This window comes from Acomys russatus, chromosome 1 (genome assembly GCF_903995435.1).
Source record: "Acomys russatus chromosome 1, mAcoRus1.1, whole genome shotgun sequence".
NCBI classification, from domain to species: Eukaryota; Metazoa; Chordata; class Mammalia; order Rodentia; family Muridae; genus Acomys; species Acomys russatus.
The window spans coordinates 120,503,152-120,512,906 of NC_067137.1; the positions used below are offsets into that span (position 1 = coordinate 120,503,152).

At 52.9% G+C, this 9,755-nt stretch overlaps 1 protein-coding gene across 1 annotated transcript; it reads left to right on the forward strand.

Moving 5' to 3' along the window:
• The first annotated feature begins 3,430 nt into the window (after positions 1-3,430).
• Positions 3,431-8,144, forward strand: Siva1 (SIVA1 apoptosis inducing factor). The gene is made up of 4 exons (XM_051152226.1): positions 3,431-3,625; positions 5,718-5,912; positions 6,804-6,960; positions 7,977-8,144. The coding sequence occupies exons 1-4, from the start codon at positions 3,508-3,510 to the stop codon at positions 8,032-8,034; spliced, it is 528 nt and encodes a 175-aa protein (XP_051008183.1). The 5' UTR covers positions 3,431-3,507; the 3' UTR covers positions 8,035-8,144.
• The last annotated feature ends 1,611 nt before the right edge of the window (positions 8,145-9,755 follow it).

Consider the following 9,755-nt stretch of genomic DNA (forward strand, 5'->3'; position numbering starts at 1 on the left):
GACTTACACAAAGTCAGACAGAAGTGGGCTGCAGTCATCTGAAACGTACCTGCCTTTAAAACAAAACCATTGTCCAGTCAGGAAATGATCTGTATGTGTGTGGTCAGTACTTCACGCTGCGATGGCTTTAGTGACGCTGTCCTACAAAGTTTGGAGCTTAAGAAAGTGCCAGTGTTTCCTGGTATACAATATGGGTGTTGTGACCAAGAGAGCTGTCAGCTGGACTTCAACATTTTTGGTGTCACAGTGTTATGCTTGCTCAAAAAACAAAATGCGGCAAGCCCATGCAAGACAGAGCTGGTATATTCCATGTTTTCCAGAACTGACCTTCTGCGCACACACATTCCGGAGGTGCCAGGGGTTCCGGAAGTAACAGTCCTTGCTGCCTCCAGGGACACAGCAGCCCAGACAGCACCTTGTCGTTCTAGCCACACTTGGTCACCATCCCTGGGAACTTCTCCAGACTGAATCAGACGTGTCTTAACTAACCCTGCCTCTGCTCTGTGCTTACTGGGGTATCTTAGGCGCTCAATCCCCAGTCTGAAGACATGTCCCATTGTGTTTTCACCTCTAGGACAAAATAACGAGCCGAGCGTGGTGGCGCACACCTTTAATCCCAGCACTCGGGAGGCAGAGACAGGTGGATCGCCCGTGAGTTCAAGGCCAGCTTGGTCTACAACGGGAGTCCAGGACAGCCAAGGCTACACAGAGAAACCCTGTCTGGAACAACAATAAATCCACAAACTGAAAGGATTTATTGTGGATCACAGTTGCAGAGATTTCACCCATGGCCAGGCTGGCTGCACTACTATGGGTCTATGGCGAGGCAGAAACATGGTGGAGAAAGAAGAGAGTCAGGACGCAGACCGGGATAGGGTGCACCCATCAGGACACACTCTCAGTGCGGTGCTTCCTCCAACCAGGTGTCATGTAAAAGCCTGCTCAGCCATGAGCTCGCTGGTGGATTAATCTATTGAAGTTTTGCCATCATGATCCAGTTACCCTTCAATCATGCCATCATCTCGGGACCCAGCTGGCAACACTTCATAGTCACACCAGATACCCATGAAAGGCTAACACTGGGCTTCCCTGAGCAATTGCCTCTGAGCCCAGCAGCTGGGGCTAGAGACTATGGCCTTTTCCCAGAGTACTCTGGGCCAAGTGTTGGGGAAATCACAATGATAGTCTTTTTGTTTTATTTTATTTTATTTTGAGGCAGGGTTTCTTTGTGTAGCCTTGGCTGTCCTGGACGCAATTTGTAGACCAGGCTGGCCTTGAACTCACAGCAATCCGCCTGCCTCTGCCTCCCAAGTGCTAGGATTAAAGGTGTGCGCCACCATGCCTAGCTCCGCAATGACATTCATTTTGGAGAGCTGACAGTTTGTTTAAAAGGAGACCCAAATACTAACCAACACTGAGTGGACATGTATGTCAGAAAAGACCTGCTAGAACATTCTCCACAGGAACTACGTTCATCATAGCGAAAGCTTGCCAATACCCTGGTGTCTAACAGGCACAAACTAACTTTAGGTTTTCTAGGCAGCATAATGCCCAGTATCAAAAGGAACCAGCTGTCAAGAGATGTGAGCTAGAAGGAGCAAATGTCGGAAGAAAAAGTCAGCACTCAGAGAGCATAAGCAGAATGAGTCTCCCTCCATGAGATTCTGATGCCTTCTACTGGGGGCTTAGAGAGAGAGACAGGGGCGGGGGACAGACAGACAGACAGAGATAGAGACAGAGAGAAAGAGAAAGAAAGTTCAGTGTTAGAAATTTTTAAAGGATTTCAAAAATGCCCAGAAAAGGAGGAGGAGGAGGGAAGGAAGGAAGGAAGGAAGGAAGGAAGGAAGGGGTACATGTGGGTACATGTGTATGACTCTGAAAGGCAGTCAGCCCCAATGGGACCTCAGGGCAACCTGTAGGGACTGCACTAGGAAGTGGGATTTCTGGGAAGAAAGTCTATTATCTTCAAGTGAATAGCCTTCCTAGTGGCAGTTAGTTCCCCAGCCATGTCCCTGATCTGTCTGTCCCACTGGATTTAAGCTACACAATAGAGGGCAAGTGCATGTCTCCACAAAGAGAGAGGTAGCTAAGTCCATTCCTTAGAGTTCCACAACAGGGGACGCCACCCATGGGGAAAGGAAGCAACAGCGCTCAGTAGTCCTTCTGTCAGGTGTTTGTCAGCAGGATTTGCTCTGCACACACACTTGTTCTATATAGATTGTGCCCCCGACTCATGTTGAAATCCTAACTCCCAAGACTTAAGAATATGACTGTATCTGGCCTCAAACTCACAGAGATCAGCCTGCCTCCCCGAATGCTGGGATTAAGGCGTGTGCCACTACGCCCGGCTCATGGGCATAGTCTTTTTTTTTTTTTTTTTTTTTTTCCTTCCTGAGACAAGGTCTCTCTGTGTAGCCTTGGCTGTCCTGGGCTCACTTTGTAGACCAGGCTGGCCTCGAACTCACAGCGATTCACCTGCCTCTGCCTCCCGAGTGCTGGGATTAAAGGCGTGCATTAGCACGCCCGGCTATGGGTACAGTCTTAAAGAGTTAAAATGGAGTCCTTAGGGTGGATCTTAGCTCAAAAGTACTTGGTGTTAATATGTGAGTTTCCATCTACAGGTTAAGGAAGATGAGAGACCTGCAGAGAACCCAACACTTTGATCTGAGACTTCCAGTCTCTAAAATCTGGAGAATTAACGCCAGCATTGTACGCGCCGGGTCTTCTGCACTCCCAGTTGAGCGCGAAATTAATGCACCTCCATAAAGAACTCCGACCGTGCCGAAATACCAGGACTGAGAAGGCCCTCGGCATCGCTGCTTGCCTTGTTGTTCACCGTGTTAGGAAACCCTAAGGAGGTTTTAAATCTGTTGCGACCAGCGGACCCGCAGAGTAAAGCCTCACCCAAGCTTGCTGCCCAAGACCAGGCCTCCGGGAGGCAGGAGTACTCGCAGGAGAAGATGGGTGCTGGAATCCACTACGGAGGATACACGCCACCTTCCTGTTTGGGGAACTCAGTTACGTCACCCTTCATCGTTGCTCAGCGATAACAGAGCCATCCAGCGTGCTGAGGCCCGCCCCCGATCTCGCGCTGGTTCAACTAGTCACAGGAACGTGAGTCCCGCCCCCAAGGTAGCGTCCCGCTAACCCCCGCGCCACACCCTCCAGAGCCCCGCCCCTTAATTCTTGGCCTATCCTGAGCTGCGTCATGCACAAGCCCCGCCCACCGCCACCCCTCGCCCTATCGTGTGCCTCACTCCTCACAGGACCTCCCGCCCCGCCGCGCCGTCGCCCTTGGCCTTTCCCGCGCCCCGTGAGTTCCACCCACTGCACCCCTGGGCCTATCCCGCCGGCGCTAACTGCACAAGCCCCGCCCCCAGCGTCTCCCGCGCTGCGGCCTGCTGGGGCGGAGCGCCCCTCGCCACCCGGGCCTCGCAGGCGGTTCGAGCGCGCCGTGACGGGTGTTCGGCGGGCTGTGTGCCGCTCCGGTGTCTGATACCCGCTATCATGCCCAAGCGGAGCTGCCCGTTCGCGGACGCTTCCCCGCTGCAGCTCAAAGTCCATGTGGGCCCGAGAGAGCTGAGCCGCGGTGTGTTCGCCGAGCGCTGCTCGCGCGAGGTCTTCGGTGAGTGCGGGGTTCGGTGGGTCGAGCTGGCCACGCCGCACGGGGCAGCTGCGGACCCCAGGCTTCTGGCCTGCGCGTCGCGAGCCCGGGGCTGGAGGCCGCTCCCGGAGAAAGCCGAGTCGAAGCCGAGTCCTGCCGAACGGTCTAGCCTAGCGCAGGCCAGGCGGAGGGACTCGGTCCCCCGGGCGTGAAGGCATGCGCTGCCCTAGGCCCTCTCTAGTGGCCTTTCTAGCGGACGGATGTCGCCGAGCGTGGCTTTGCAGTGATGACTCTCGCGGGCAGGTGTAACGCAGTTTACCTTTCTTAGAGCAAAGTTTAGACCTGTACAGTTTTGAGTGGTGCCTCTGTGCCTTTGGAATGAACGGGAAAACAGACTTCCCGCTCAGCCGCAAGTGTGGAGCTCATTAGCTTTTCGCCTTTCTAAACGCTGGGAATGTAAACTCGAGTTCTGAGGCTTCGGGAGTGATGAGTGAAGTTTGAGGCCTGCACTGTAAAGAGTGTGTCCTCAAAAAACAAAAACAAAAAAAGAATGTAGACATGGCAGGACGTCCTGGCGTGTGCCTTTGATGCCAACAGTCCAGAGGCAAAGGCAGGCAGATTTCTTGAGTTCGAGGACAGCATGGGCTACATAGTGAGATGTCTTAAAACAGCAATCACAAAATGCAAACAAATCCCAGAAAATGGCTCAGCCGGTTGAAGTACATTCTATGCAAGCCTAAACCTGAGTCAGGTCCCAAGAATACACGGAGTAGAGAATCGACTCCTGAAAGTTGTTTTCTGACCTCCACCCTCGATAAATAAGTAGGCAAATACATCTTTTTATTTTTTATTTTATTTTATTTTTTGGTTTTTCGAGACAGGGTCTCTCTGTGTAGCCTTGGCCATCCTGGACTCACTTTGTAGACCAGGCTGGCCTTGAACTCACAGCAATCCGCCTGCCTCTGCCTCCCGAGTGCTGGGATTAAAGGCGTGCACCACCACGCCCGGCTCATCTTTCTATTTTTTAATGTAAGCACTCAGTAAAAAAGAAGATCTTGGTATAATTGGAACCTAACAGCCTGGTTCTACTCTTTTGAGGATTTAGATCCTGGAGCACTTGCCAGGACCAGTCAGAGCCAGCCAGGTCAGGGATGCGTGCTGGACTCTCTGCTGTTGTATAGTAATACAGGGCACACAGTTTGAGACCGAAGGACAATGCCAAGCTCCAGCCCACACTGTGAACTCTTTGGTGGACCAGGAGTCCTTGAGACAAAGATTACTGTCAACATGGGACTTTTCCCATTTGCCCGGTTTTTCACACAGGGTTTCACAATGAATCTTAGGCTGGCCTTGAATTTAAATAATCCTCCTGCCTCGTCTCCTGAATACCGCCGCGCCACCCCCCCCCCCCCAAATCTACTCCCTGTCTTAAAGTAGGAGGTGGCACTGGGTGAGCCACTATCTGAATTTTTGCTTGCTGCCTATCTCACAGAGGCCCCTGGGTCTGCCAGGTCTCCCGCTAGCTGTATGTGGGAGTGAACCTGTTTGGAACTCGCTACAGTGTTTCACTGTGAGGCTCCCTAGGTCAGGCTGAAAGTGAGCTGCCACTTACACTGGAATGGTGGGTGGGAGGGTTCTGGGAGACCTTTGTCGGGAGGTTTTGTCCTTGTTTCCTATAGGGAAGTTGTTGGCTGGCGTGGCAGTAGTTGTAGGTGGTGTTTGAACCTGTGACTGTTCCCTGCCTCCTCGGGGCACTTGCTTTAGAGAATGAAGGCTTTGGGGCCAGAGCTTTCTTTGGCGCTGTAAGACAAGCGTACAGGAGGCGAGCTGGAGGATGAAGAGGAGAACACAAACCCAGTGAAGTAAGATTAGCCACGCTGCTGAAATATTTAATGGAAGGAGTGCCCGTAGTGAGCACAGCATGGCGGTGGGCTTGGGCTGGAGGACCTGCAGCCTGCTGTGGGAGGTCACAGAGGAGCCAGGGAGGCCCTGGCATTGCTGAAAGTTAGGGAGCAGGTAAAAGAGGGACTCTATGCCTTGTAGGGTCATAGGATGGGTGTGCAAGAGCTTTGCAGTTGGCGGGGCTATCTTACCGAAGCATCTTCTTCCCCAGAAAGAACCAAGCAGCTCCTTTTCCAAGGGGCCCAGGCCTATAGAGATCACATATGGGGCGAAGGTTGTTCCATCCACCACATGCCAGCGTCACTGAAGCCTGGCCTGGTGGGGGCCTCTCAAGCTGCAAGGGGACAGATGTTGATCGGACCTGATGGCCGACTGACACGCTGCCAGGCTCAGGCCTCAGAAGCTGGTGAGTGCCTGCGGGTGGTACTTGCTGGCTGTTACACCCAGGTAAGACGGTAGCAAACATTCTGTTCCAGGGCTTTAGCTACCTGGCCAAGCAGGAGGCCCGTAGATCAGTTTCTCAACCTGTGGGTTGTGACCCCTTTGGGAAACCTCTATCTCCAAAAATATTTATATTCTCATTCATAACAGTAGCAAAATCACAGTTAGGAAGTGGTTGGGGATCACCACAACATGAGGGGCTGTATTTATTTTGTTTGGTTTGGTTTTTCCAGACAGGGTTTCTCTGTGTAGCCTTGGCTGTCCTGAACTCACTTTGTAGACCAGGCTGGCCTCGAACTCAGTGATCCAGCTGCCTCTGCTTCCCAAGTGCTGGGATTAAAGGCTTGTGCTACCACGCCTGGCTGAGGAGCTGTATTTATTAAAGCATCACAGTATTAGGAAGCTTGAGAGCCCCTGATAGGTTGAGCAAATGTTGCTTGGAGGTCTGCTCTCCACAGACCCTCAGAGGAGGTCCCCAGCTTCTAACTGGTGTGTGAAACGCTCCTGGTTCCTGTCTGCAGTCGGACCATTGAGGGGCGGTTCGCATGTGACTGGTGAAAAGCGGGCCTCTGCTTCAGCCCTGCATCATGTTGGTCCCCAAAGCTGCCCAGAAACCTCTTGGCTGGCCAGTGAAACAGACACAGAGTTCTGGGAGAGTACTCCAGGGAAGAGCAAACACTTCCATACTAGGAGCAGGCAGCTGATCTGTCCTGGGAAGGACTCATTGCCAGTCTTCAGTGCTCCAGGTGGCAGATAGGTTGTCAGAAGGACTCAGTTCAGGAGAGAGTGGGTGCCAACTGCCCTCTTGTTCTCCCAGTGTCCTTCACATGCTGATAGCTTTGTTGTTTTCTCACAGGCCTGCCTGGGGCAGCACCCATCGCTTGTTCATCCTGCGTGAGATCTGTGGATGGGAAGGCGGTCTGCAGCCAGTGTGACCGGGCCCTCTGTGGGCAATGTATATACACCTGCTGGGGCTGCGGAGCCTTGGCCTGTATGCTGTGTGGCCTTGCAGAGTGAGTGCTTTGATCTGGGTGCTGCAGAGATCACAGTCCCTCTCCCTGTCCCTGTGAGGGTCCTGGGTGCTGGGTGGGTACTCCATAGGCACCATGCGCCATCATTGGGCAGGTCAGGATTGGGTGGTTCTCAAGCCTGATCCTTTTGAAAGAAGTCCATGTTTCCCAAGTGTCTGGCTTATAGCAGCTTCCTGGCTTAAACAGCCCTGTGGTCTGGTCACCTGAGCCCTTATTAGGGCTCCGAGAGTCTGCACTGGTTTCTAGCTTCGATTTCTCTCCAGTATGCTTGTCATTTGGGAATTGGCTCCCACATGCCACTGGGTACATGCACATGCAGGTCATGTCTGCCCTTGTGTGTTTCCTGGTTAGCAATGGTCTCAAGGCAGTATGGAAAGGGTGTTGCTCACCCATTCAGTGCAGCCAGCTTCTCACAAGTGAGTGGGTGGACAGCGCAGAGCCCCACCCCCTTGACCCACACTGTAAGAACACATCTACCAAATGCATATGGAGCCAGTACAGTGGACCCAGACAAGCTTAGACCCAGCATTTTCTAAAACTAATGGGTCAGAATGAAAACCACCAGGATTCTCCTCAGTAGTTTGGAGAGATCAGGAATGCCATGCAAGGGTACTGTGGGGAGAAGTCTTAGGTACCTGTAGGACTGGTTCATGCTGAGGTTGGGAGGGAGAACTTCCCAGGCCGCCTCCCAGCTTCTGGTGACTGCCTGCTGTAGGTCCTCAGAGTTCCTGTCAGTGGCCATCTGTGTCTCTCTGACACCTCACCTATCTGGTAAACTAGAAAGGACTGGAGCCCAGATGTCAATCCCACAGGATGTTTGTATGCTAGACCTCCTCCCAGAGACAATGGTGTCCCCCAAACTGTCCCTGAAATGCCACAGTCACCTGAGTCTGTCTTCAAACAAGTTCACATTCTGAGATGTCCTGGGATTGGGGCTTCAGAGAGTAGGGGTGCGATCAGCTTCTTAGTAGCTTTTCTCTCTCCTGGCAACTGTGTAGCTATGCCGATGATGGCGAGAAGACACTTTGCACCAGCTGTGCTATGTTTGAAGCCTGAGGTGGCCATGGACAGTGCAAGATGTTCACACGGAAGAGGGAGAAGGTGGCTTTTTTATACCTTATGTTTTGTACCCCAGTAACAAGTGAATAAACCTCTTTATATTTGCACGAGGACTCCCTTCTGTCTGTTAACCGTGGTGAGGGCAGCAGTGGCAACTGGAGGGGCAAACTTTCATAGCAGCATGCAGCTCAGTCACCTTGGCCTAGTGAGATCCCTGCTTATTACCCCACTTGACAGGCAAGCCAGGCCAGAGAGTCCTTCCTGTCCTTGCTCAGCTGCCCAAGAGGGAGGCAGCTGGATCCCAGGAGTCAGGTGGTAGAGTGGTCACCTGTGCTAGGCCAGTACCTACGTAGCTGAGCCCCAGGTGATTTGAAGAGCTCTTGCCCTCCAGGAGGTTTGGCCCAGTGGAGTGTCCTATTGAAGTTAGGGGTCTGACAGCCCTTGTGTCTTCAGAGATGTAGTTTATGCAGAGCTTTGGAAGGAGTTCACAGGCGCTAAGATGGCTTGCAAGATCTGCTACTTCTAAGTGCTTGGCTGGTAGGTGGGCAGACAGTGCAGCATTCCCCTTTCCCTGCCTGTAAGAACAGCTGTGGCTGTGGTCCCCATACACATCGGTGAGGTGCTCTCCTAGGTGAGCTTGGTTCAAGTTTCCTGATATGACTGGACAGTTAGCCCACAGCCACAGTCCCTTTGTGAGCAGGAGGGTTTGGGGGCGCTGCAGGTGAGGAAAGGCCTTATGTTGGCTTAGATAATGGGACCCTGACTAGTTTGAGGGTGAAAGCTGATGGTCTGTAGACCGTGGCTTGGAGCTGGGCCCATCCGCGCCAGGGGTAGCAGTTAAGTTGCTGTGGCAGTGCTGGAGAAGAGGGGCACTCAGGCCAGCCCGTGAGGCTCCGAGGATGGGATTTGGGATCCTCCCTGGAGTTACTCATTTATATTTATTTGTGGCATGGGCTCACTGTGTAAACCAGCCTTCCCTCAAACTCAGAGAGAGCCTCCTGCCTCTGCCTCCTGAGTGCTGGGATCACAGGTGTGCGTGGATTGTAAAAGTTCTGAGGCTGATTTAAGTGCTGAAGCCAGCAACACTTGTCTGCAAATGTCAGAAACAAGGAGCTGGCTGTGGGGGCCGAAGCAAACCTGGCCCCACTGCACACCACTGTCCCGTGGCTCCTGATGCTGCTTCGCTGGCCCAGCTTCCAGCCAGGCCCGGGGCTCTCCACTCTCCTCCAGCCCACTCAGCCATTCTCTGCCCCAGCGCCTGCTGTCGCCAGCCTACTTCTGTCGCCAATTGGGATCATTGCACAGCCCCCACCACCTTCAGGCTGTCCTCATAAGCAGCTGGCTGGCCCTAAAAGTAAAACACCGGAGACTTGACCTCTCCTGCACCCTGCCCCAGTAGGGCTCAGTCCAAGCTAAGCATGCTTTCACCTTAGATCCCCTCACTTCCTTGGCTGGAGGCTCTTCCTCTGGTTGTTTGTGTGGTTCATTTTTGTCCTTGGGCTCAGAAGCATCCCACTGCTTTAATACAGAGCCACGTAGGCTTTTCTGATTCCACTGTACTGAACATGGATGTCTGTTATACCTTCCAGCTGCCGTGTGGGTTCCCAAGATCTGTGGCTTGAAATGGCACCTTACGTGTCATAGACTTCAGTGATCTGCCCAACATCCAGCCACAAGGTAGCAGGACTTAACTGGGCAGTGTATGTGTGTAAGCCAGT